Here is a 27,935-nt window from a genome sequence, read left to right as displayed (position 1 = left end):
ATATAAAACTTTTTGGATAAACAACGTCTCATTTTAAATATACCATGACACTTTTTCTCTTATTTCATCAACCCCGAAAAAACTGTTTGCAGGATGACCGTTTTGTTTTTTGTTTTTCGACACTAGAGGGCAGCAAACTCCCTCAATCCAGTGAGATCACTCCCAAGCTACCATTGGACTGTTAATTTTATATTTGACTCCAAGAAGATAACAATCCTACAAATAACACACATAATCAGGGGACTTAAATGCAAAAGAACAAAACTTATTTATTTGAACATCCGTAGTGTACATTTTACACGTGGAATTAATAATCTAAGCAATGGCTATCAAATGTAGTAAGATAAAAGTTCCTAGAATATAATACAGTAGTTAATAATCATGAACGCTATTAATTATACATTCATGTTTTCTATCATTGAACACCACATTTCTCCCAAACTAAAACCCCTAATTCCTTGGAATATAATCAAAGGTCAAAATTATAGTTGATACAACATTACTGCACAATGGCTAACATTATTCAGTAGACAGTAACACGTCTCAACCCGTCTGTCAGCCTTTACTTTGAAGTTAAAACAACTCCATTACCCATCAGTCAGTGCACAACAGATCAACTGTTTGAAAGGAAAACACAAAGAGCCTTTGATCCCAACTCCTACTGCAAGAAGACCGAAGAGACTGCATCGTTAAGTGGAAGAGCGTCGTGTTAAAGAGTAAAAAACATATACAGCGCAGACAGCCCTCCACCTAAAGGCTAAACATAGCTGCCATACAGGGCCATGTTAACGAGGGACTGCTGTACTCTACCATGCACTATAAGTGAAGAGGCTTAAAATAAAACGGCACACATTATGGAGTCAGAGTGAAAAAAAATCGACATTTTGCCGTGCGAGCTGAGTGCAGAGAAACGAAGAGAAAACCGCTACCTTGTGCTTTTATTGTCGTGACAGAACTGAATCCGTGTGATTGATAAATACGTGGTGAAGTGATTTGCGATGCAGATGTCTTTGTGTCATTGTGCTGGGTTCTTACATTCTTCAATAAAAAAAACATATCTAATATATTTTAATATTAAAAGATTGGTGGTCTTGGATTATAGACCACAGTAGAGGCCTGCCCCCCTATATATATTTATACTGTATATATATAGGCTGTATATCCTGAGGGGGCACCCGGCTCTGACGAATGAAAGACCTCTCCGACAACCCTTGTTTCCTCTGCTGTCCTCTGTCTCCTCTATGTCTCCTCACAAACCACCTCCTACTCTACAGCCTCCTTCCAATGTGGACGAATAAAACAACATATTCAGTATATCGGATATATTTCAGAATCACGTTAAACAAGTGGACGCACTATGCGCTTTGCAACTATGCAAGTGAAAAAAAACACTTTACAAAACACACTAATCGGTATAGCATTACAGGTTAACACGGGTAACCTCAGCTCAGCCGTGGTTTACAGTACGTTAGAGTCAGGCCATCCATGGAGGTAAATCACCTTCCCAGTGGCACCGTACATAAATCACCTGCCCAGTGGCGCCGTAGTCAGCGCACCAAAGTCTCCTGTGGGTCAATGAACGCGTTAATCGACCCACGTGTTAAGTTTTCTACCTACCGATGTGTTAGAGCCTTTCACTGATCATCCAGTGAACACGGCCTTCAGAGTCCAAACCCAGAAAGAAAGAGTCCAACCCAGGCGATACACTATCATAGTTAAAGAAGAGAAGGGAATCACGTCCTCGATCGCTCTGCAACGTCTCAGCAAAGCTACCAACACTGAATAAATCCTTTGTCCCCTTTGTGCGCCTCTTGCACCTTAACGGCCGCAGTGTGTCCGTGGGGGGTCTCTGTGGGGGGTCTGCGCGACCCTCACCACATGTAGTAGCTCCGCGTGGTGTCCACGGGGGACAGCTTGCCCTCGCCGCCACCTCCGCCACCGCCGCCGCCGTCCTTCTCCTTCTCGCCGTCCGCCTCCCACAGGTTGATGAGCGGCGGGTACAGTTCGTTCAGTGGGATGCTCGAGGTCTTCTGCATGTACTTCTTCAGGGAGTGCTGGTAGTTCTTCCTCCTCCAGCGGCGGCTCAGGCACACCCCCGCCGTGGCCAGGCTGACGCAGGCCAGCACGGTCGCCATGACGGCCAGCACGGCCGTGCTTGGCCGCGGGTCCGACGCGTCCGGGGCGAAGGCGGCGGCGCTGCCGGTGGTCACGTTGACGCAGGACTTGTGCGTCTGCATGTGGACGTTGGACACGCTGAGGCACACCTCGTACTCGGTGGCGGGCTGCAGGTGCGTCAGGTTGTACTCGTGCACGTCCACGGGCACGCGGGCCGTGTAGGTGATGTGCGGGTTGTCGATCTTCATGGTGGCCGAGGCCCACTTGAGGTTGGAGGCCAGCACGTTGGAGTTGACCCTCCAGGAGACCAGGATGGAATGGGGCTCCGTCTGCTTGACGTAGATCCTCATCACCTGGGCGCTGTCCAGCAGCGTGCCGTTCACGCGGACCGTGGCCACGCGCGTGTCCGCCCCTTCCGTGTTCTGGGCCACGCAGGTGTACCGGCCCGAGTCCTCCGCCCGGACGCGGGTCAGGTGCAGCGTGCCCTCGCCGCTCAGGTGGTACCGCTCGGACTCGGTCTCGGTGGTGATCTTGGCGCCGAGGGGGGTGACCCAGTAGATCTGCGGCTCCGGCTCGGCCGTGGCGCGGCAGTCCAGCGCGGTGCTCATCCCCAGGTCCAGGTCCAGGTGGGCGGGGAAGGTGCCGGCCGAGATGAGGGGCAGGCACTGCTCCGGGGCGTCCAGCAGCCGGAGCTCCCGGACCCGCTTGCCCCGGCGCTCCGGCGGCGCGTAGCAGAGCATGGCCAGGGGCTCCATGAAGCGCACCATGGTGCGGTTGGCGCTCATCCACTGGATGACGCAGTCGCAGCGCAGCGGGTTGCTGTGCAGGCTGATCTCGCGCAGGTTGGGCAGGGCCTCCGCCGTGCGCTGGTACAGGGCGCTCAGCGCGTTGTTGTTGAGCATCAGGCTCTCCAGGGAGGGCAGGTCCCTGAAGGCCATCCCGTGGACGTACGACAGCTTGGGGTTGTTGGTGGCCTCCAGCTTGGTGAGCTCCGGGAGGTTGTCCAGGGCGTAGCGGTCCACCGAAACCAGCTCCATCATGTTGTTGATGCCCAGCTCCTTCAGTCGCAGCATGTTCCTGAAGTCGCCCTCCTGGAGCTTGTGCACGGGGTTCTTGTTCAAGTCCAGGAACTTCAAGTTGGGGACCTTCTGGAGAGCGAGCTGGGGGATCCGGATCAGCTTGTTGTCGTAGAAGGAGATGCTCTCCAGGCTGTCCAGCCCCACCAGGGCGTTCCCCGGGACGTCGGTCAGGTCCATGCCGGCCAGAACCAGGCTCCTCAGACTCCCCAGGGGCTGGAAGTTCATGTCCAGGAGGCCGATGACCGGGTTCTCCCCGATCATCAGGATCTCCAGGTTGGGCGTGGCCTCAAACCAGCGGCTGTCTATCACCCGCAGCCGGTTGGAGTTCAGGTGGAGGCGCAGGAGATTGTGGAGGCCCACGAAGGCCCCCGGGGAGATGGAGCTGATCTGGTTGTGGTTGATGTAGAGCTCCTGGAGGTTGGAGAGGTCCCGGAGGCAGTGGTCGGGCAGCTGGTGGATGTGGTTCTCCTCGAGGTGCAGGGTGGTGAGCTGGTTCATGCTGGTCAGACCCACCGCCTCCACGGTGCTGAAGTTGTTCTGGGACAGGTCCAGCTCCGTCAGGTTGAGCAGCGGCTCCAGCTCCCCGTTGGTGTGGGAGATGAGGTTGCTCTGCAGCAGCAGCACCTGGGTGTCCACCGAGAGGTCGGCGGGGATGCGCGTGAGCCGGAGGTCGTTGCAGTCCACGGTGGACGCCTCCTTGTAGGTGGACTGCGGGGTGAACCAGGGCCGCACCTCGCAGACACACAGCCGGGGGCACTCCCTGCCCTGAGCCAGGCACACCAGGGGCAGCAGCAGACCCACCGCCAGCCGGGCCAGCGTGGACCGCGGGAGGGAGGGAGAGGCCATGGTGCTCTCTGCGCTCTCTGCTCACGCCACGCTCGGAGGAGAGGCGGTGTTGAGGAGGAAGGCTTGAGCGGTCGCTGCACCACGGCTCACGAGCATCAGATTCACTGAGGATTGCTGCTCCTTTCCCAGCCACTATGGGTTTATTCAAGATGAAGGCCGATGGGGAGAAACTCTTTCTGGAGCGGTGAGTCTTTCTGTCCTCACTGCTTTGTGTTCAGAAGGTTAGATCTGTGAAGAGACAGAAGAGATACACCGAGTTAGACGTGTGAAGGTAATATGGAAATTCTAGGATGAAATATGCAAAAAACAAATGTAATTGAGTTTCAGTGACAACGTAAGACATATGCTCGATTTCCGAACACGCAAGATTAGAAAGAATTTCATTAGATCCAAATCATCATATATGTATGCATTCCATAGAACAGCCCTTTTTCTCATCAAAGATTTAAGAAAATCTACTAAAATAATCCTGCAACGGAATCTGTCAGAGGAAGGCTCTAAAGAACATAACATCAAATAGCATAAATCACCGCACTACAAACATAAGACTTCATCATGTTCCTCAGCCCATCTATCAGTGGGAGTACGCAGATACGAGTGATGCACATGTTTTGATGTTGATGGTTCTTTGCCTCAGCTTCTCGGGTGCTGGTGTGCGTCTCTGATGTATTGCACACCGAGCTCCTCTGGGATGTTTGTTTTTCCAGTCTGGGAGGGCGAGGGTGGATCATCTGCATACCGGCTCAGGCCCTGCTGAGATTGGCTGGCTCAGAGTGGAGCCCTGGCTCCGAGCCCGTAACCCAACCGGCACAATCAATGAAGACGTCGAGGACTACGTGCTCGTCGTCGTTAACGACCGCTCGCCGGTTCCAGGGCACCGCAGTACGGCGACCGATGTAGAACGACGCTAACTTTTTAATGATGTTGAATGTTTGAAAGTGTCAGGAGTGATCTGAGCGGTGGTGGAGGAGGGGGTTGACAAAGACGAACAAAAGACACCAAAGTCGAGCAGGCAACGCTTTCTTTGTATTGATTCTTGACGGCGGAGCTAATGAGCCAAACCTCCCACATAAACAACTTGTTTATGTGACCTCATTATCCACCCAACACCAAGCACAATGCGATGCTCTTCAGTCGCCTAATAACTCAGCCGCTCAACTCCTACTACTAAAAGGCATATTCGATTATCCACCGACGTTGGCTTGTGCGCAAAAAAAGTACCGCCGTAAGACTCCACGAATCGTGCCCAGAAAATCATACTAAAACAAAAGTGATGATTGATTTACACTTGATTTACACGTCGTTGGCGCATAATCCATCACAGACGCGCCGCCTGCCGAACCACTCCAGACTCTCCCGGAACGAGGACACAGCGTCTCTCGGAGCGGTGCCACTGCCAGGGCACCTCTGCCCTGTTCCCCCGTCCTGCCCCAGAGACGGATGGCATGGGGGCCAGAGGGGACCCCCCCCACACACACACACACACACACCTGTCCTCTCCTCCGTACCCCTCTAGGTCGGTGTGGGACTGCCCTGCTTTAAACCAGTGACAGCTCCTTCAGCGTTCAAACAGCAGCCCGTCTGTCTCTCCCTTTCTGCAAACCACCTGATTTATCTGCCTGCCATGCGAAGCGCTCAGAGGGAATAAATCAATTCAATTGATTTCAAAGTGAAACTCTGCATTCAGGCTGTTTTGTGTGTGCCTGGTTCGTTATTAAAAGGACACCTGTCCTTTTGTGGAAAGGTGCGGCAGTCTCTTTGAGCTGGATGATGGCAGTTGCACAGAGCCTCGAGGAAATAATAATCCACCATCTCTCTGATTAATACTCCAGCACAGCATGGGGGAGGGGGAGAGGGAGAGGGGGAGAGGGTGAGAGAGAGAGAAGGCTCTGTACAACGGTAAACAACACAATGGCTTAGCCTCCAGTCGCAACTCATAAAAATGCACATTTATTCCCTTAACACACGGTATTTGAATAACTCATTGTGTGTGTGTGTGTGTGTGTGTGTGTGTGTGTGTGTGCGTGTGTGTGTATACAGTGTGTGTACAGTGTGTGTACAGTATAAGTGTGTGTGAATGTGTGAATATGTTTGTGTGTGCATGCAACTTTGTGTGTGTTTTCTGCGAATGTGTGTGTGTGTGTGTGTGTGTGCGAATGTGTCTGTGTCTTAGTGTTTGCCTTAGTGTGTGCGTTCCCTTGTCGGGGAAAGCCAGGGCATGGTTGAGAATGTTTTTTTCTTTCCATAATTTTCTCTGGAGCTCTGATATGATAAACCCATTTCTTTGGAGTTCCCCCCCGTTGCTCCCCCCCCCCCCCCCCCCAACTTGCGGGGAGCACTGCGGGGCTCAGACTGAAACACGCACACCGTTCGTACAAGCTCCAGGTTCTAAAGGCCGGCTTTATAAATAAACACAAGGAACGTTGCGTCGTTCCCAGGAAGCCCGGGCGAGATGCTCGTGTTGGCTCCAGTAGGACGAGATGCTCGTGTTGGCTCCAGTAGGACGAGATGCTCGTGTTGGCTCCAGTAGGACGAGATGCTCGTGTTGGCTCCCGTAGGACGAGATGCTCGTGTTGGCTCCAGTAGGACGAGATGTGTTTTTTCCAGTAGGACGAGATGCTCGTGTTGGCTCCAGTAGGACGAGATGTGTTTTTTCCAGTAGGACGAGATGCTCGTGTTGGCTCCAGTAGGACGAGATGTGTTTTTTCCAGTAGGACGAGATGCTCGTGTTGGCTCCAGTAGGACTCCTACACTTCCTGCTGTCGGTTCAACACGAGAGCATCTTCAATCTTCAGTCTGACTGATTCCTTCACGTTAGCTAGGGTTTGCGGGAACCTCTCTGGTGAAACTCACAGTCCCAGAACGGCGAGACAGGGCCACTGAAAGGGAACCTCTTAGCGTCTCGTCGTAATACACGGCTGTCCTAACAGCATGGTTCTCATGTACGCCAGAGAAGGTGTGATGATATGGTTGTGATGTTCTCTAGAAGGGTCGTTCTGCTATCGGTTCCCCCCCCCCCATGGTTCCGGACCGCCGCGGGTTTGGACACCCTCATCGCAGATCCGAACCGACAGGTGAGCAGAATCACCGCCACCCTGCTGAGGCCGTGATACCCAAACACCTGCTGCAAGGTTTCAGTGGCACCACGGGGGGGGCTGCCTCCGTGTGTGTGTGTGTGTGTGTGTGTGTGTGTGTGTGTGTGTGTCGGTGTGTTTGTCGGTGTGTGTGTGTGTCGGTGTGTGTTTCGTGTGTGTGTGTCTGTGTGTTACCTTCCAGACCCCCAAAGGAGATGTGTACTGCGCACATATGGGCGTTTTTTTCATTAACACCGGCAGCTCAACTGGAGCGTTTTTGCAATTCCGCACTCTGCCCTAAGCTGCTTCATGTTTCCTGGCGGACACGTTCCATGTGGAGAGTTTATTATCCACATTACAACAACGCCCCAGCAGAGCGCCGTCCAAAGGACACCAGCCACTCCCCGGCCCGTGGGCCTGGCAGTGTTGTCTGGATGCCAGTCGCCTGGGCACGCTGTGGAACCAGTGAGAGGACACACACACACACACACACACACACACACACACACACACACACACACACACACACACACACACACACACACACACACACACAACCCTGAGGCGTAACCCTTACAGTATATTCTATCATCTGTTCATCCATGCATCTTCCTCACCTTTAATTGTAGCTAGCGGGGGCATAAGGCCAGGGGGAACACCCTGAACCACACACACACACACACACACACACACACACACACACACACACACACACACACACACACACACACACACACACACACACACACACACACACACACACACACACACACACACACGTCGCCAGTTATGTCAAGGTGCCTGTGGGAGGCTACCACAACAGCAAGCACAGGGGGAACACAGAAGCAGTCCACATAGAACCAGTCCACAGAAAGGATTCCATGGGTACTGTTCCGTTTTCTCCCCACGGAAGGGGTAACCCGGTGTACAAAGAATATTACTCGGTATTCCACTTTTGTTTGTTTATTTTTCAACAAAGGGAAAGCAGCTACTTTCCCTTTGCTTATTTTTTTTTGTAGCTCTCATGAATAGATATGAAACAAAAGTATGACACTCAATAGACAAGCAATAGAAAGAGGGGTAACGGAGCAAACTATTCAATCGTCCTTCCGTTGATAATCATAATCCAACCCAGGAAGTACAGCACAAATGCCGGTCCCTGCGATTCATTTAATCGACGTTCATAAAACAAAATAAATACAAACATGGATGGACACGGATGGGACAGCGACGTTACAAGTCCAAATGGATTTATGTATTTGAAATGTTTATATCGTTTTAACTTTGGCTATTAGCAACGTACTGGGATCTACCGGAGCAAAGCGCTATTGCGAAATCATTAGACAACATAAAAGCAGACAAGAAGACAAGAATTTAAGGGAGCTTACCAAGTGGCTGCACACCGGGTCAAAGTTATGTACCAATAATACAACTCTTGCGCCACCTTTTTATTGGGGAACACCGGTCACATGGACCCACAGCACACTGTTCTCTTAAAGAGGCACTACACCATTGGGCTGCCGAGCCTCAGACGTTTATCAATAACTTAACTAAGTAAATAAGAAATAACAAAACTAAACAAATGGCAGACCTCCACAGAAAACACAACAGGTACCCAGTGTCTCCCACTGCACAACCGTGTCGCTCCAGCTAGATAAGAGAGCAGCTAAATCCTGACAGCCGCATAGTTAAAGGTGCTGTAGGTAAGATTTAAGAGCTTTAATTTGAGTGTTAATTTGTTAGGAGTCGTCTGTCAGCTGCAAGTGAGAGAGAGGCTCCGGGAGAATATCTTCTCTGGTCGACTGCGCCTGGCTCTGCACGACGACATCTAGATTGCAGACCACTCCCGGCTCATTGCTGACCAATCAGGGCATCTCTTCTCTGATTGGTACCTCGCTCACCTGAAGGCAACACTTCTCAATGGCAGAGAAACATAGTAAAGGAGGGACGGAGGGAGAGACAATTTTTTGGTTTGTTTATTTTCAAATCTCACCGGCTTTGTTATGAACTCTCTCTTTAAACCTCTCAAATCTTACGTAACCCAGCTTTAACCGCCACTGATAGAGCAGGGTCCAACCCTATTTGTAGCTCTCATGAATAGATATGAAACAAAAGTATGACACTCAATAGACAAGCAATAGAAAGAGGGGTAGGGGAGCAAACTATTCAATCGTCCTTCCGTTGATAATCATAATCCACCTCATCACGATCCAGACGCGAGAGGGGAGATACGAGCTGCTCCTTTGTTTGGGACGGATTTGTGTGAAATTGCGGAGTTCTCTGTGACCCGACAGTGGAAAATGATGTGTGAAATGAATTCCCTTCTTGCTGCGAAAGGGGGCCACATGCGTTGCGTCCTGGGCAGCTGTATCGGGAGAATCTCCTCTAAGCTCTTGCTGGGGACAGCAGAAAGCACAGAGCCCAATTTAGTAGGTTCAATCGATTTTATGGGAGAATGTAATACCTGCTCTTAAAGAAGATGCACTAAAGGACGCCTGTGGTGTTGTAGCCGACAGAGCGCTGACACACACCTCTGAAGAGGACCACAACCAACATTCACACACACTCCCAAAGACCTCTACCCTATCCATCTGGTGCAGCATCCGACCAATGAGATGGAGCCACTCTGCCTGCTCCATCTTTCAGTGTTTCATCAACACACACCGCCACACAGGTCCATACACACACACACACACACACACACACACACACACACACACACACACACACACCACAGACACAGGCCCGTATGCTCCACGCACACACATACACCCTCACTCACACACAAACACACACCCACACTCCAGAAATGACACACACACACACGCACACACACACACACACACACACACACACACACACACACACACACACACACACACACACACACACACACACACACACACACAGCGTCCATAACCTATAGTTCTATAGGGTTTGTGAATTGTGACCACCTCCATTTACGAAGTATAGGAGCAGAACAATGGAAATGGTATAATAGTATTTTGTTAGAGTCATTATGGGGGGGGGGACAATGTTGTATTGAAACCACCACAGTATTTTTCATGCGAGACGTGGCAGCGTTTCGATTAGCCTAGGATACGATGCATCTACGTTTATTAATGGACATTACAACACAACAACTCTCTTGAGGTTTCTCGAAATGGTGGAGTATCACCAACCACACATCCCACAATGCACTCTGATGTACGAGCCCTATAACAACACATCCCATAATGCACTCTGATGTACGAGGCCTATAACAACACATCCCATAATGCCTTCCGCTGTACGAGCACTATAAGAAGACATCCCATAATGCACCCTGCTGTACGAGCCCTATAAGAAGACATCCCATAATGCACCCTGCTGTACGAGCCCTATAAGAACACATCCCATAATGCACCCTGCTGTACGAGCCCTATAAGAACACATCCCAAAATGCACCCTGCTGTACCAGCCCTATAAGAAGACATCCCATAATGCACCCTGCATTACGAGCCCTACATCATCATTACCGGCGTCTCCATGAACCCCCAGAGGAGGACGGAGTTTTAGAGGGAGAGGAGGATCTATGGGGCGAGACGTGACAGAATGACGTGATTATCTCCGTCTGTTCAATGCCACAGCGGCGTAAACTAAGTTACGAGGCTCTGTTTCCACGCACACAGGACCCAGACGCTAATCAACGTGAGAGAACAGAGAACGGAGTCCCAGCGCCGGGCACTTCCTGCCTGCCTCCTCTGAACAAAGACACTATTCAGCACAATTTAGTGATTACTTAGAAACGTTATGAAATTGTTAACATGTCAAATGCATCTCCTATAACGCTTCTTATAATGTACACATGTTTGCCTAATTGTGCAAATTTATTGTTGGCATGTTTTTTGGAAACCTTTTACAAATAAATGTAAGTCATTTATTTGCACCTCCCACATGTGCATCTGATGCCTAACGAGACCTTGGAGGAGGAACCTTGCTCGTTGGATACCTCATGATACATCGCAGAACCTTGCAGAACCTCTGGCTCGTGAAATGTACAGCTCTGTGTTTCCGAATCAGCAGGCACACGACGGGCTTGCATCCATGCCGTAACCATAGCGACGGCCATACCGCCCATCACTCCCGTTTCACTTACACACGCAACAACACGAGAACCAGCGCGGCCATCGACCTATATGGGCGCCTCGCCCCTCCGGACGCCATGGCAACCGCCATGGCGCCACACCACACCACACCCCACCGCCCCCACCCCACCAACCCCCGCGGTGCTGCTGAGGCAGGGCAGAGTAGGGGCGCCCGCTGGCCTCCCTGTCCCCGTCTGAGAGACACCCTGTTCCGGAGCCATTAGTATGCAAGGCGACTACCTCCTCATCACACAAGGGTTTTCCTGCAGCTGTGTGGGGACCAGAGGACGGGTGGACGCGTACTGGACACATGTCGAGGAACACACACCTGGAACACGTGTCCTGGAACCCATGTCCTGGAGAACATGTCCTGGAACACGTGTCCTGGAACACATGTCCTGGAAAACGTGTCAAGGAAAACATGTCCTGGAACAGATGTCAAGGAAAACATGTCCTGGAACACATGTCCTGGAGCACATGTCCTGGAAAACGTGTCAAGGAACACATTTCAAGGAACACATGTTCTAGAACACGTGTCAAGGAACCCCTATCCTGGAACACCTGGTCAGGAAGTGTGTTCCAGGACACATGTCCTGAACCCATGTCAAGAAACACATCAAGGAAAACCTGTCTAGGACAAGTGTCAAGGAACACGTCAAGGAACACGCCGAGGAACACATGTCAAGGAACACGTGTCAAGGAACACGTCCTGGAACACGTGTCAAGGCACACGTCAAGGAACACATCAGGGAACACGTCAAGGAACACGTCAATGAAAACGTCAACAAACATGTTCAGGAACACATGTCCTGGAACCCGTCAATGAACACGTCAAGGAACTCGTTCAGGAACATGCCAAAGAACACGTCAACGAACACGTCCAGGAACACATGTCCAGGACATGGGTCCATGAACGGTGCGATCAGAACCGTAGAGCGAAGGGTCGTGAGGCTCCAATCACAACACGGCCTCTCGCACTCTCGGACGATGCCGAATAATTGGGCTTATGAAAATGTGCGGCGTGCGCAGAGAATGTTTAATGTTGCCTCATTAAACTTTCAAAGTCCTCCTGGGCTGATTGTCTCGCTGCCTGCGCTGCAGCGATGCTTCACTGGGCGTTCAGACGGGGATAACTAGAGTTTAACAGCACCATGGTACTCCCAGTGGAACTCAGATGGATGCTGACACATTTTTTCCCCCCTCCATCTTTCATGTTCCCCCTCCCCCCTTTGGCCTCATTATGTCCCTGCGATCTGCCCTCATCATAGGGAGGAGAAAAAGGCGATATGTTGGCATGGGAGGGTGGATCAATCACAGTGATCCGCAGTGGTGAGTGCTGCAGTCACTGCAGATAAAACCAGTTTTCATGGAAGTCATGGAGGAAAGCTGTGCAAGTTCCAATTGAACTGTCCAAATGTGAATCATTATTTATAATTGTGATTTTATTCTTTGATGAGTGAAGTGGAATCAGGACATTGTTCATTGGTGTACAGAGCTACAGTGGTAGCAGAGGTGTTTTGAGAGAGCCGGTACTAGTTCCATCACCATTCCCATGCTTTCCCCGGTGCCGTCACGGCCTGTCTGCTTCGCCTCAGTCTGAATCCCGACGCTAACGAAGCTCTTGATATCCTGTGTCTCCTAAACGGTACCGTCACAACAGAGTCCTGTTCTCCAGCGTCTCCAACAACACCACCAGAGTCCTCGTCCCCGCCAGACCTCCACCGCTGAGTTGAGGGGTCTTCGTCCCCGCCAGACCTCCACCGCTGAGTTGAGGGGTCTTCGTCCCCGCCAGACCTCCACCGCTGAGTTGAGGGGTCTTCGTCCCCGCCAGACCTCCACTGCTGAGTTGAGGGGTCTCCGTCCCAGACAGACCTCCACTGCTGAGCTGACGGCAGTAGACAGCAGCTGACTGTCAGTGGGGGTCTTCACCAACCCTGTGATGTCTTGAACTGTGTCTCCGCTCCTCAGCTCTGGATCACAATAGCAGAAGGTCACACGGCTGCCATGTCTCCACGCCTCAGTGCTCCGGGACCCCAACACCACACACACTGCAGAGAGAGGGCCAGACCCCCTCTGTGGCCCTCACACACACACACACTCACACACATGCTCGCACACACACACACTCTCACACACACAGATGCACTCCCTTACAAACACACACACACACACACACACTGTCACACACACTCACACACACACACACACACACACACACACACACATGCACTCCCTTACAAACACACACACACACACACACATACACACACACATACACACACACACAAACACACACAAACACACACACACACACACACACACACACACACACACACACACACACACACACAGACAAACTCTCTCACATACCCACAAACACACACACATGCACTTTCTTACACACACACACACACACACACACACACACACACACACACACACACACACACACACACACACACACACACACACACACACACACACACAAACTATCTCTCAACCACACACAGATGAACTATCTCTCAAACACACACACAATTTCTCACACAAACACTCACTCTCTCTCTCTCTCACACACACACACACACACACACACATGTACTTTCTCGCACACACACACACAGAGTCCCTCCCATACACACAAACACACTCCCATACGCACACTCTCTCTCAAACACACACACACACACACACACACACACACACACACACACACACACACACACACACACACACACACACACACACACACACACACACACACACATACCCACACACCCAAGACGTGCCTTTGTGTTGGCTGGTTCTCACGACTCCTGACTGATGCCAAGTTGATTCATCATGAGAGGACATAAGGATGGGGGGGGGGCCTGTCTCCTTCCTGAACCCTCATTCACGTCACTGCCTCACAGATTAGCTCCATGCTAATGCTCACACGCCTATTATATCAAGGCTAAACAAACAACAGACGGAGTAATGCGCACGCTCTTATTGAATATGGGAGGCGCAGCTCCAACACAGCTCCAACACAGCTTCAACACAGCTTCAAACCAGATTCAACGGAGCTTAGCGCTTCAACACAGCTTCAAGCGCCAACACAGGGGGGGGGGGGGGTCAAACAGGTCTCAAAGCCTTCCAGTCAGGTCTGCTGTCTGACTGCTACGATGTAACAGCTGGAACCATGAGGCACCAGAGGTGACCCAAGACAATACAGAGTCGCCTCCATACAGAGCCTGAATCGTCTCAGACACAGAGGATTGTGTGTCTTTGTGCCTCCCACCTCCTGGGTCTGGTGAAGACATCTGCCCATGTCCTCAAGGGCTCCTCCTGAATAGGATGGAGGGAACCCTTGAGCTGCGCCACAACGTGTTCGGCTGCACACGTTGCTGCTGTGTGACACTGCCGTTTGCTTTAGATGTTACACACTATAGACGGTAAACACTATAGATGGTATCAACTATAGCACTGAATGTTAACGCAGGAATCATTTCAGAACTGCAGAATGTGCAGAAGTTCACTAGCAAATTAATTGCAAGCTCTGTGAAAGGTCAAGGCAACATTTTCCCTATAATTTTGCATTTGATTCACTAGTTAGTTGTTATCACCATCAGATAATTACAAATATATCTATCGATAATAATTATAACGCTCCTATACAATCTGCACATTAATAGCTCATTCTTTTGCATTTCTTTTATAATTTTGCGCCGTTTTGGTTCATGGTTTTTAAAGCAATGTTACCCCTTTAAACCCGATAGAGCACAGCGTCCTTGCATTATATTGATCCAATCGATCCCACCCACACATACAGACAGACCACTGTAGGAATATCGATCCACCTCGTCCTGGTTGAGGTCGCGGATTGAATTGATATAAACCAGTTCTAAAGGATTCTGATCCGCTCTTTTGTCCGAACCATCAGCACTACTCCTCTAGAACAGGCTGATGTTGGAAGAAAGAGCCCCTGGGTTCATATCTTTGTTCATCTGTGCTCGTCTTAAGAACAGCGCACTATGTTACTGGCGGTTAACGGAATTCGGTTCTAACGCTCATCACACTGAGATCCTTGTCCATTGTTTTCCAATGAACTACAACACTATTACATGTTCTAAACCAGTTACAGCCCTGCGTATCAGACGGACTCTGATCGGATCTCACCTCTCCATCGCGGGATCCTCCGTGCCGTTATCCTCCGTGCCGGTACCCGGTACCGGGACGCAGCCTGAGGGGTCTGACCCGTGCGTGCACCGTGCGCAGCTCCGGGACACGCGGAGGGTTTATAAATCTAAAACAAACACCTCATAAAGGACGACAAAATGTGCTTTAAAAATAAATAACACTTATTGCAGATAGTTTGGAATTCCCGGTCGTGGTGCCCGCAGCCCGGTCTCCGTTAACGGCGTCCGGTGGATCAGAGCGCAGACGGCTCACTAACGCACACGCGCGCTGGCTCGCTACAGCGCGCGATGCTCGAGCCCGACAGACTCCAGCCCGGGCGCGTGCCCTGTAATCAGCAGCTGCCTCGAGGCGAGAGGCGGCTGGATTTAAACGCGCGCGTGTCACAGACGGTGGTGCGCGAGACGGCGCCCACGACGTCGTCCGCCGAATGTTCACCGCGACGGGCAGGAAGTTCCGCCCCCCCGGAGGAAAGGGTGAAGTGGGTCCTTGGTGAAGGAATGTTGGGATATGTTATGCTGACTGGTAATATATTGTAGTTCATGGCTGTGTTGGTGAGCTGTAGGCTCACCAACACAGCCATGAAAACCCCAGTACAAGCCCTATATAAGAGTTAACACACCTTCGTTGAATTTTAAATAGTGCTTGTGAATGGGGAGGCATCATGGGAATTTTGGCGGTACTCCGCCATATTGAGAGATCTCGAGAGAGGAGGCCAACTGTAAAAACTAAACCAACTCTGTATGAATAATAAATGATACCGGTCTATAGGCGCACTGGAGCGATAGTTATTCTGTTACAAAGGTTTTTTGGTCATTGTTTAGTAATTAATCGTGAAAATGATTTGTCATTATGGGAAGATGTTGTGTTCAACAGTGTATTCTAAAGCCAGACGGGGCAAAACAAAGGTCTCTCTAGCCTGGGTTCTGATGTATTTATGTTGATTCAGGAATTAACTCTGCTGAGTCCTCTCAATATGGTGGAGTAACAGAAAATCTCCTTTTGCATTCTGATGTTTTAGCGCTATAGAGTGGGAAGTCACGCCCTTTCCGGTAGAGCTCATGGGACCTATGAGATCGAAAAATATGAATGGGTGTCAATGGAGAGAAAATAATTATTTTCTGGTCCCAGTCTTTATATGCCCTGGATTACACATATGTTGTTTGTGGATTTAAATGATAATTTTTCATGCAAAGAAAACTAAAAATGTTCGTGAAGAACTTTGATAATTTTAGGTTTTATGTGAGGCCGCTTTGTGAACTACAGCTCTTCGCTGCTCTCGACGCATCTGATATACGTCACCACACCCGCACTTGGAACTCGGCTGTGTACTATGGGCTAGAATAAGCAAAACTTACGGCTACAAAATTGTCTGGCAATATGATGACAACAAATTGTTTCTACATTAGGTAAAAAAAGATAAACAAGAAAAGAAAAAGATAAAAAGAAAGATAGCCTATTCATATTTTATTGTATGTGTATATGTATATTTCATCACACATACTTGTTTGGATATATGTATATTAATAATAGATTATAAATATGTATATTTTCTAACAATATGTACGGTTTGGTTCACCGTTTTCAGGAGACCAACTGAAACCTCTTGGGGAACAAGTTGTGTTCTGTAGTTCTAGTTTTTCGTTACTCTATGGTTCTGTTGTTCTGTGGTTCTGTTCTGTTGTTCTTTTGTTTTGTGGCTCTGTTATGTTGTTCTGTGGTTCTGTTGCGGTTCTGTTCTGTTTTATGGTTCTGTTCTGTGGCTCTGTTGTGGTTATGTTCTGTTCTGTGGTTCTGTTGTGGTTCTGTTCTGTGGTTCTGTTCGGTGGTTCTGTTCTGGTTCTGTTCTGTGGTTCTCTTGTGTGGTTCTGTTCTGTGGTTCTCTTGTGTGGTTCTGTTTTGTGATTCTGCTGTGTGGTTCTGTTCTGTGGTTCTGTTGTGGTTCTGTTCAGTGGTTCTGTTATGTGGTTCTGTTTGGGTTCTAGCCGGACCGTGGGTTCCACGGTCGCCCTGTGTTTGCTGACCTTTGCGACTGGCCGCGCTAAATCATATTTCCTCCCGTTGACCTGTGGTACCTGCTGGTTGCCATGGCAACAGCTCCCTCTTACCAGGAAAGGAGTTGCAGCACATCCTCGGGGTTATTAAATCTCACATCACACGGCTCCTTCCTGTTGTGCCCCCCCCCCTCCCCCTTCCTCCCCACTGTGGACCGCTCCGCCCCCCGTTGTCAGGCAACATCTGACACCGCGAATCAACCGCACCTGCATGCAATCACCGTTAGAAGAACATCTACTGCTGATGCAGATACACACACGCACGCATGCACGCACCCACACATACACACCCACACACGCACACACCCCGACACACCAACACACACGCACACATCCACACACACACACACAGAAACACACACACACACACACACAGAAACACACACACAGACACACCCACATACAGACACACACACATCCACAAACACACACACACACACACACACACACGCCGGCACGCAGAGCCATAAGACGTGGTTATATGCTGATAGTGCAGTAGATGATTTGTGGCTTAGCATAATGCGCCGCACTACGAAAGCTATTTCCTTCACCGACGCAAACCCCACATTATCTAAAATATCTCATTACATCTTGTTCCCAAACACGTTGCTTCAGAGAGGCGTATGGGTTACCGTGGCGGACGTGATGAGCTGCTAATGTGCAACAGCTTGATAGAGTCCTGGGCTAATCTCAGAGCAGATGCCTCTCCCTCCACCTTTAGCTCAGTCTCATGTCACCATCCCACCCCCCCAGCCGCTGGCACCTCCCCAGGTGAGGGGAGACGGAAAAAAGCTGACTGCTGGGGTTGGACCCATCAGGAGTCTGTGCGTGTGTGTGTGTGTGTGTGTGTGTGTGTGTGTGTGTGTGTGTGTGTGTGTGTGTGTGTGTGTGTGTGTGTGTGTGTGTGTGTGTGTGTCTGTGTGTGTGTGTGTGTGTGCTCAAATAAGCACTCCCAGACACTGGTCATAAATGATATTTATCCCTCTGTATGTGTGATGTAGTTAATGGAATGGCTGGTATAACGCACGTTAGACGCACACAGACACACAAACGCAAACACACACACACACACACACACACACAAAGTGTCATGTCAGCCTAACCCCTGTCGTTTGCCCAAAGGCTGAGAGGTTTTTAAACCATCCTTGAGAATCTTCTCCCCCATCTCCTCTCCCGTTCCCTACAGCAGCAGGCCGTAAAGCTGTCTCCCTGATGGAGTCACCTGGAGAATTACTGAGCTGTAATCCTAACTTTACTCCTTGATTGGTCATATTATAAGACCTGCTTCACAGCCCAGTGACTGCAGTGGGAGGTCCTAATACATCATCAGACAGCTGTAGGAGTTGAGTCTGGCATTTTTATTAAACCTGCGCTCGAAAGAGGACCGTATTAAACGGGTTTATTTCGAGTCATCTACAACTAATTACATGTTCGTAATAAGGCAAAGATACCAGAATTGGAGGAGAAGAAAGGTCCTAAATGTCAAGCACTAATTTGCGATTAGGCAGACGCTGATTCATTCAACACACAGTAATTGTAGGAGTCTGACAAGTGCAGATTTGCCTGGAGTAGACTCCGTTAACTGCTGTACCAAGATTCTGAATGAGGAGCAGAGCAGTATTCAAGGGCTGTGAGCAAAAGTAATTTGTGCGTGAAATTGTGAGAAACAAACCTCATTCGACAAAATATCCATACAGGTTGCCGTGTAACTCTTCCTTAGTGCCCATATCCCCACTTCATTGTTTATATCCTGCTTACAAGTCTGTTATCTTCGTCGTCAATGCCATTCATTAAATCATTAAAACATGTCAAGACACCGCAGCTTTTTTAGCAGACTGTTCACTTGATCCAGAAGGATTTAAAGGGGCAGTGTGATGAGGTTGTAGAATCCAACAAACTGATAAACGTATTAACTGATAAATATTCTGCATTTTCGGGCGATATGAATGCCGGGACATCGGATCAGCATTATAAAATAAATACAAACTAATTTAAATATACTTATGTATATCCACTTCTGCCAAGTCGTGCCCGCGAGAAGCCACTCAAATCTGCACAATGCACCTTTAAACAGATTATCCTTTTCGAAGAAAATCAGTCAGCTGTAAGGCCTCATGTGGTAGGCTCTGCCAATGGGGCATAGAACCCAACAGCTTTTGTCTTGGATTCAAACACCAAAGCCACTGCACTGTCCCACCCCAAGACAATGCTACAAGGAACAGGGTTGGGTGTTTTCTCAGGGGAGGTGGACTGCAATGACTACAGTCTGAGGTTTGGTTTGAGGTCATCTCCGTGAATCCACACCATGTTTCACAAAGCCTCACATCACACAGCATCACAAGCCGTTCTAAAGCTATTTACTAGCATCACAAGTTGTTCTAAAGCTTTTCACTAGCATCTCAAGTAGCTCTGAAGCTATTTCCTAGCATCACAAAGCGCTGAGACTCCGGGTTCCTCAGAGGCGAGGTTAGCCTCGAGCACATAGACTCCCACTGCAAGCCGTCTTTCATAGCCACGGAGAAGATGAGGTCCTGACCTCTGTGAAACACGTCACTTTGTGTTAGGCTTCAAATTATTGCTTGGCACTCCACAGCCAATCAAAGCCACTTAACAGCAAACATCAACAGATCTTTTTATAATTGCTCCTGAGCAAAGCAATTTAGCAGAAGCCCTGAGGGACCGACTTCCATTTGGGTCTGTCGAAGAGGCGCTTTGCTTGATTTGTTTTACGGCTGCGAAGAAAATTGAAATACTTGCCCAAACCATTCATTAGAACCGATATAAGCAAATAAATATAAATAGTTTGTGGAAGTTTTCTGGGGGAAAAAAGGCATTTGATTAAAATGTGGAAGTGAATCGGCAGTGCCCTGTTGTTATTGAAGTGAAACAGTCCTTAATACATTTTATCCCTTCGTTCTTATTCCTCTCTGCCCAACATTTTCACAGCATTTCAGTTTTACCCTTCCCATTTCGGATCATCCGACAAAAAAAGGCCATTAATATTTAATCCATGCACAGCCTGGGCAGCTCTTGCAGCCCTGCTGTCTCGCGGAGGAGGAGAACCTGATCTCTTGTTGTGACTGCCACATGTAGGCTAATGGAATTCACTTCATACAGCATCAGGCAGATGTGAAACAGTACAGTACAGTAGCTCTCCAATTCAGGTCATGGACGGATCTCCTCATCCAAACGAGATCCAATCAGCATCCAGTCTGCAGTCGAGATCCGTGATCTCACAACTCAGAGGTTCTCCAGAGCATGACTCGACGTGGTGATAGAGGAGCGACGCGGATTGAACCTCTGCTGGGAATGAACTGCGGCAAGGATAAAGGGCGAAGATCTGGGCTGATAAAGGACTTTGATGGTTTGACTCTGCTGCTTGTTGCAATAACAGCAGGCCAGCAATCAATCACAGCCAGCTGCACGCCACCGTAGCTGTAGCTGTGGCGCTGTGGAAACCACAGATTTACAGAATAGCATTTGCAAAATACTATGTTGACATTAAGAAACAATATTTTCAGTGTCAGTGAACGTGCTCAAGGGTTATTTTCCTTCCATCTGTTGTCTGGTTGTCATCCCACAGCCTTCCCAGCCACAGTCACAGTACACAGCCTGGTAGAAATATATCATACATTCAACAAAATCAGTGTGCTTAATATTTGTTGATGATGCTAGCAAACTGTGAATAAGCCTGACTCAGGGGAACTGCTGACTGAATCAGGGAAACCTGGAGCAGGATTATGTCCAGGAAAAGTGTGTCTTTGCATCTTCCAACTCCAGCCTCCTCTTCCCCAGCAGAACAAAGCGGGCGTGTCTTTGTTCACTGTGGGCTATAAACACACACACACATCTACACCTAATCCTACCTGCCTTACCGTGCGGGAGTGTGTGTGTGTGTTTGTTTTTGTGAACGCACACATATCTGTGTGTGTGCGTAAACATGCGTGTGCATGTGTTTGTGTGTGTAAAACATGTGTGTTTGTGTGTGCGTGTGTTTGTGTATCTGTGTGTGTGTGTGTGTGTGTGTGTGTGCATGTGTGTGTATCTGTGTGTGTGTGTGTGTGTGTGTGTGTGTGTTTGTACACACGTGTGTGTGTTTGTATGTATGTGTGTTGGGGTTAGGGTTGCCTACACGTATGTTTGTGTGTGTGTGTGTGTGTGTGTGTGCGTAAACAGGCATGTGTGTGTGTCTGTGTATCTGCGTGTAGAAGTTAAACAGGCTGGATGTTCGTCTTAGCTCTGGTGCCCACTAGGCATCACTTTAGAGCAGCAGCTCTTTTCTCCTCCTCACATTTCAACAGGGAAACCAAAGGAGTTGAGAGCTCCTCTCATCTGCTCTGCGTGATCCGTCTTAGCGGCTGCTTCTCGCACTCATCCTTGAAGATACGTCTCCATTTCCTGAGGAGCGTTGAGAAGCAATTCCCATTATGAAGGCAGTTGAAATATCACTGAAGATATAAGAACCCTCAGGCACAGGGCCTGGGCCTCCTCCCTCCAGACCCCTGATCGACCTGATGCCTCAGGTTAACGCCTTCTCCTCCAGATGGACGTGATGCCTCAGGTTAATGGCCTGCTCCTCCTCCTTCTCCTCCTGATGGACCTGATACCTCAGGTTAACTTCCTTCTCCTCCTCCTCCTCCTCCTCCTGATGGACGTGATACCTCAGGTTAACGGCCTGCTCCTCCTCCTTCCCCTCCTCCTCCTCCTGCTGGACCTGATACCTCAGGTTAACGGCCTCCTCCTCCTGATGGACGTGATGTTTCAGGCTAGCCTCCTCTTCCTCCTCCTTGTGGACGTGGTGTTTCAGTTTAACCTCCTCCGCCTCCTCCTCCTCCTCCTCCACTTCCTCCTCCTGGTGGACGTGGTGTTTCAGGTTAACCTCCTCCTCCTCCTCCTCCTCCTCTTCCTCCTCCTCCTCCTCTTCTCCTCCTGTGCTCAGGAGGCCTCTGGAGGAGATGCTCTGACGAGGACGCGTGGAGAGGCTGAGGAGCAGGTTCTGCTGAAGTGTAGCACAACATTAGCTTCTCTCAGACTATTATTATGGGATGCAGAGTCTGCTAAGTGTAGCATGAAGGTAGCTTCTCTCAGACTATTATTATGGGTTGCAGAGTCTGCTAAGTGTAGCATGACGTTTGCTTCTCTCAGTATTATTATGGGATGCAGGGTCTGCTAAGGGTAGCATGTCGTTATCTTCTTTTATAGATAGAGAGGAAGGGAGATTGAGGGCAGGACATGCAGTAAAAATGACCGCGGGCAGGACTCGATCCCGGGTCGCTATGTTCAGGACCATGCCTACATGGTTCGCCCCGACTCTCAGAGATTTATTATGGGATGCAGGGTCTTCTGAGTGTGGGTTGGTGTAGCTTCTCTCAGAGTTTTATTATGGGATGCAGGGTCTGCTGAGTGTTGGGTTGGTGTAGCTTCTCTCAGAGTTTTATTATGGGATGCAGGGTCTGCTGAGTGTTGGGTGGTGTAGCTTCTCTCAGAGTTTTATTATGGGATGCAGGGTCTGCTGAGTGTTGGGTGGTGTAGCTTCTCTCAGAGTTTTATTATGGGATGCAGGGTCTGCTGAGTGTTGGGTGGTGTAGCTTCTCTCAGAGTTTTATTATGGGATGCAGGGTCTGCTGAGTGTTGGTTGGTGTAGCTTCTCTCAGAGTTTTATTATGGGATGCAGGGTCTTCTGAGTGTTGGGTGGTGTAGCTTCTCTCAGAGTTTTATTATGGGATGCAGGGTCTTCTGAGTGTTGGGTGGTGTAGCTTCTCTCAGAGTTTTATTATGGGATGCAGGGTCTGCTGAGTGTTGGTTGGTGTAGCTTCTCTCAGAGTTTTATTATGGGATGCAGGGTCTTCTGAGTGTTGGTTGGTGTAGCTTCTCTCAGAGTTTTATTATGGGATGCAGGGTCTTCTGAGTGTTGGTTGGTGTAGCTTCTCTCAGAGTTTTATTATGGGATGCAGGGTCTGCTGAGTGTTGGGTGGTGTAGCTTCTCTCAGAGTTGAACGCAGGATCTGCCAAGTGTAGCACGACGTTAGCTTCTCTCAGAGATAGGTGCAGGGTCTGCTAGGTGTTGGATGGTGTAGCCTCTCAGAGTATTACTATGGGATGGGGGAAGGGTGACCTCCTTACCAGTTCCTTCATCCTCCTCCTTCCCAAAAAGTCTTTGTCTGGATTTATTCAGCTATTCCTCACCTTCTGAGACGGCTCTTCTCCAGTTCTGTTCTCATCAGTAGAAATAACATAGGCTGTTTTCAATTGATGTCACATCACATCTTTCGGATTTAACAAATATTTTGGTGTTAGGAATACACAAATACACAACCGTGATGATTATGTGGTATCAAGAGGCCACATGCGTCTGCTAGGTGGTAGACGTGTGCGTGTGCACATGGGTGTGTGTGTGTGTCTGGCGTGCGTGTGTCGGTGTGTGCGTGGGTGTGTGCGTGTGTGTGTGTGTGCGTATTAAGACAGTCTTTCACGGGGGATAAATCCTATGGCCCTTAAAGTCATCCGCTGAATGGGATAATTTAGCTCCATTTCCTGGCAGGCTAATACCAACAGAGCGTGATCGAGAGGTAAAGAGCGTGACGAGAGAGGATGGTCATTACCCTCCATGAATCACACCCACCTGAGAGAGAGAGAGGGGAGAGAGACCCAGAGACACAGGGTGAGAGAGAGAGAGGGGGGAGAGAGAGAGAGAGAGAGAGAGAGAGAGAGAGAGAGAGAGAGAGAGAGAGAGAGAGAGAGAGAGAGAGAGAGAGAGAGAGAGAGAGAGAGAGAGAGGGAGTGAGTGAGAGAGGGAGGGAGAGAGCGAGAGACATAGAGAGCTAGAGAGAGAGGGTGCGAGAGAAGGAGTGAGAGAGCAAGAGACAGAGAGAGGGAGGGAGAGAGAGAGAGGGAGCAGGAGAGAGGAAGGGAGAGAGAGAGGGGGGGAGGGAGAGAGCAAGAGACAGAGAGAGATAGGGAGCGGGAGGGAGGGAGAGAGAAGGAGAGGAAGCGAGTATTAAGAGGTATGCCAAGGACAGAGCAACCCAGGCTCCTGGGGATTTACCTGAGAGTCATTTAACTTCAGCAGATTGGCCTCCGAGCCTTCACTCAGAGCAGCCTAACGTCTCGCTTCCAGAGGGACCCCTGATCCCCCGAACCATCTCTAGCGCTCCTTAAGGTCAAATGTCAGACGTCCAGATACATGCTATACCTTCACTAGCTCATTAGGGTATGATGTCAGAGGTCTAGATACACGCTATACCTTCACTAGCTCATTAGGGTATGATGTCAGAGGTCTAGATACATGCTATACCTTCACTAGCTCATTAGGGTATGATGTCAGACGTCTAGATACACGCTATACCTTCACTAGCTCATTAGGGTATGATGTCAGAGGTCTAGATACATGCTATACCTTCACTAGCTCATTAGGGTATGATGTCAGAGGTCTAGATACACGCTATACCTTCACTAGCTCATTAGGGTATGATGTCAGAGGTCTAGATACATGCTATACCTTCACTAGATACATGCTATACCTTCACCAGCGTAAGACAAAATGGTTTAATGAAGGGGTTTGCCTTCTAATCGGGTAATTAGAACATCACATCACTGGGGGAAACCAATCAGACACCAACTATTGCGTCTGTCATTCATTATTAAAAGAAAATAAACTAAAACGTACATACAAAATATATCTATAGATCATGTTAGTCAAATGAAGTTAGTGGTATTGGTCTTTTTTTTATGTATTGCCTTTGGGGTGAAGTTATTGATTTTGAGAAATCCATTTGATTGAACATTCCTCCTTTACACGGACCAGCTCAGTTCATTCTCAGTCTCCGACTGAAGACCACATCACACAGAGTTTCAATAAGAATGAACCAGGCCAGGGCAGACGCCCTGAGAGAGACCCGAGGAGCCACAGGGGATCAATCCCTCCCCTCCTCCGCTTCCTCCACATCGATTATTGATCAGGGAGGTTTTAAACGCTGGATTGATTCCGGTGCGCAGTGGGACGTGGGGGAGGGGGGGGGGGGGGGGGAGGGAGTCAGCAACCACGGAGCAGGGGGGAGGGGGGGAGGGGGGAGAGGGGGGGGGGGGGGGGAGCAGCCATGGAGCAGGCTAAACCATTCCCTCATTAAACTCATCTGCTACCCCCGGGGGCCTGCTCAGCTAACCCAGAGAGTCTGTGGAGCTGGTTCCGAGCTGTGCTTCAGAACAGAGTATTCATGTTTTCCTGGGTCTCTGGCAGGCCCCGGTCCAGCGCGGGGGGGGCGGGGCGGGGGGGGGGGGGGGGGCGGGGGGGGGGGGGGGGGGGGGGGTGATCCCTGTGGGTCTGTCCCTCTTGGCCCGCTGTCTCAGGTTAACGTATTCAAGCCAGCAGCAGAATCCTAAACTCTGTGATATTATACCATCACTCCCATCGCCCCCCCCGTCTCCCCCCCTCGCTGGCCCGTCCACAGCCCCTGTCATGCTGTCAGGAACCGTGGGGGCCCCTGCCCGGCCTTCGGGCCCCCCAGGATAAACGGTAGTCGAACTGCATTCATACAGCGCTTTTTCCAACCAGCGGCCACTCAAAGCGCTTTACAACGTTGCATCACATTCAACCTTTCACGCACACGTATCCACACCGACGGCGGTGTCAGCCACGCAATGGCGACAGCCGGCTCGGGTCGGGAGCAGTCAGGGGTGAGGTGTCTCGCTCAGGGACACCTCGACACTCAGCTCGGAGGAGTCGGGGATCGAACTAGCAACCTTCTGGTCACAAGCCAACCTGCTCTCGCTCCTGAGTCGCATGCTGCTCAGGCCAGCGTGGGCAGCGCGTGGGCAGGACTGCGCGTCTGGCTGTCCCGCGGGGACCCCCAGGCCAGCGTGGGCCCTGTCTGCTGTCGAACGGCTCAAACTGGTGGGATGTCTGGCCCCGGGCGGGGTGCCACTCAGCCTGACAGGTGTGACCAAGACTCCGGGGGTGTGATAGCGTCCTGTGTCCTCCCCCTGGCCTCCCCTTAACCTGGGTGCCCACAGAGAGCTCCACATGAGGCAGGCCTGTGTCTGGGGGGGGGGGGGGGCGGGGAGGTGTTGGACTGCCTTCTCACTGTTTCTGTTTTCATGTTTTTTTGTGTTGGTGTTTATTACGGTGCAGCAACACCACACATAAGACAGACAACCAAACAATGATAACACCCTACTCATTGACATTTACATTAACTTTTAGGGTGTTAGCAGATGCTTTTATCCAAAGCGACTTAAATCTACTCAAAGTACATGTTCAGCAGAAAGTGAAACAATATATCGTTGTCTGTACAGTAAGGATGTTCATAGAACCAAGTACCAAGCACTAACAATCGCTAGGTTAACCCATTCCCCGTACACAACAAAGATAGCTAGGATAAGAGATGCTACATGATGCCAAGTACTATTTTTAAGTGCAAGGACATACACATTAAGACCGTATGAGAGGTGTGTAAGCATCACCAATGCTTAGTGGTTTCACTGCACTGAGACACGAATGCTGCTGGTTCCGCTCTGTGTGTTTCTATATGTAAGAATACAGGATATATATTAGCATTAGGATGTACTTCATTCATCCCAGACAGGAAATGCAGGTGTCGCAGCAGAAAGTACAAAGAAAAGACACTTCTGAGTACTAAAAACAGATTTTTGACGTAAGAAACAAACCACAGGTGAAGGGAGAGTGGATGAAATGGATGACTTCAAACGTGATGATGTGAGAGGCGGAGGTCACGGATGCTGACAGGAAGCCAGTACTGCGGCGTGCGTGGTGCAGGTCACCTGACCGCATGACCGCAGACAGAGGAGAGAGGACACTCTGTTGGCACGGAACCTCACAACTACCAGAAAGGCCTTTTGAAGCATGCAAGAGAAACGCTCCCGGGTCTCTGTCTCTGTCTCTCTCTCTCTCTCTCTCTCTCTCATACAAACACACACACTCTCTCTCTCTCTCTCTCTCTCTCTCTCTCTCTCTCTCTCTCTCTTCTCTCTCTCTCTCTCTCTCTCATACAAACACTCTCTCTCTCTCTCTCTCTCTCTCATCTCTCTCTCTCTCTCTCTCTCTCTCTCTCTCTCTCTCTCTCATACAAACACTCTCTCTCTCTCTCTCTCTCTCTCTCTCTCTCTCTCTCTCTCTCTCTCTCTCTCTCTCTCTCACACAAAAACTCTCTCTTTCTCTCCCTTTCTCTCTCTCTCTCCCTTTCTCTCTCTCTTATTCCGTTTTTGGCTCTAATGTCGTTGCTTCTTCAAACAGACGTACATTGTAGATTGAAGTGTTTTTGTTTTTCCTTTGTTGAGTGAATTATACAGGGGGAGTGGAGAAGGGAAAGAGAGAGAGAAGGGGAGAGAGTAAAAACTCTTTGTCTCTCTTTGTTGAGAGTTATGTTAGTGCTATCTCCATCTGCATGTGCAATGGATATGTACATGCCTCTGAAGACTGACAATAACTCTCCTCCTGCAGAGTTAAAC

At 49.7% G+C, this 27,935-nt stretch overlaps 1 protein-coding gene across 1 annotated transcript; it reads right to left on the bottom strand.

The window, feature by feature from the left end:
- Nucleotides 1-244: 244 nt before the first annotated feature.
- Nucleotides 245-15,829, bottom strand: LOC132470122 (leucine-rich repeat neuronal protein 1-like). Its single transcript, XM_060068411.1, has 2 exons — nt 15,400-15,829; nt 245-4,268 (listed from the first exon to the last, which is right to left on the bottom strand). Exon 2 carries the CDS (start codon nt 4,038-4,040, stop codon nt 1,872-1,874), a length of 2,169 nt encoding a protein of 722 aa, XP_059924394.1. The 5' UTR covers nt 4,041-4,268; nt 15,400-15,829; the 3' UTR covers nt 245-1,871.
- Between the last annotated feature and the right edge of the window lie 12,106 nt (nt 15,830-27,935).

Source organism: Gadus macrocephalus, chromosome 13 (genome assembly GCF_031168955.1).
Source record: "Gadus macrocephalus chromosome 13, ASM3116895v1".
NCBI classification, from domain to species: Eukaryota; Metazoa; Chordata; class Actinopteri; order Gadiformes; family Gadidae; genus Gadus; species Gadus macrocephalus.
Note: the sequence above shows the minus strand (reverse complement) of the source record. Positions and strands in the feature narration are given on the sequence as shown.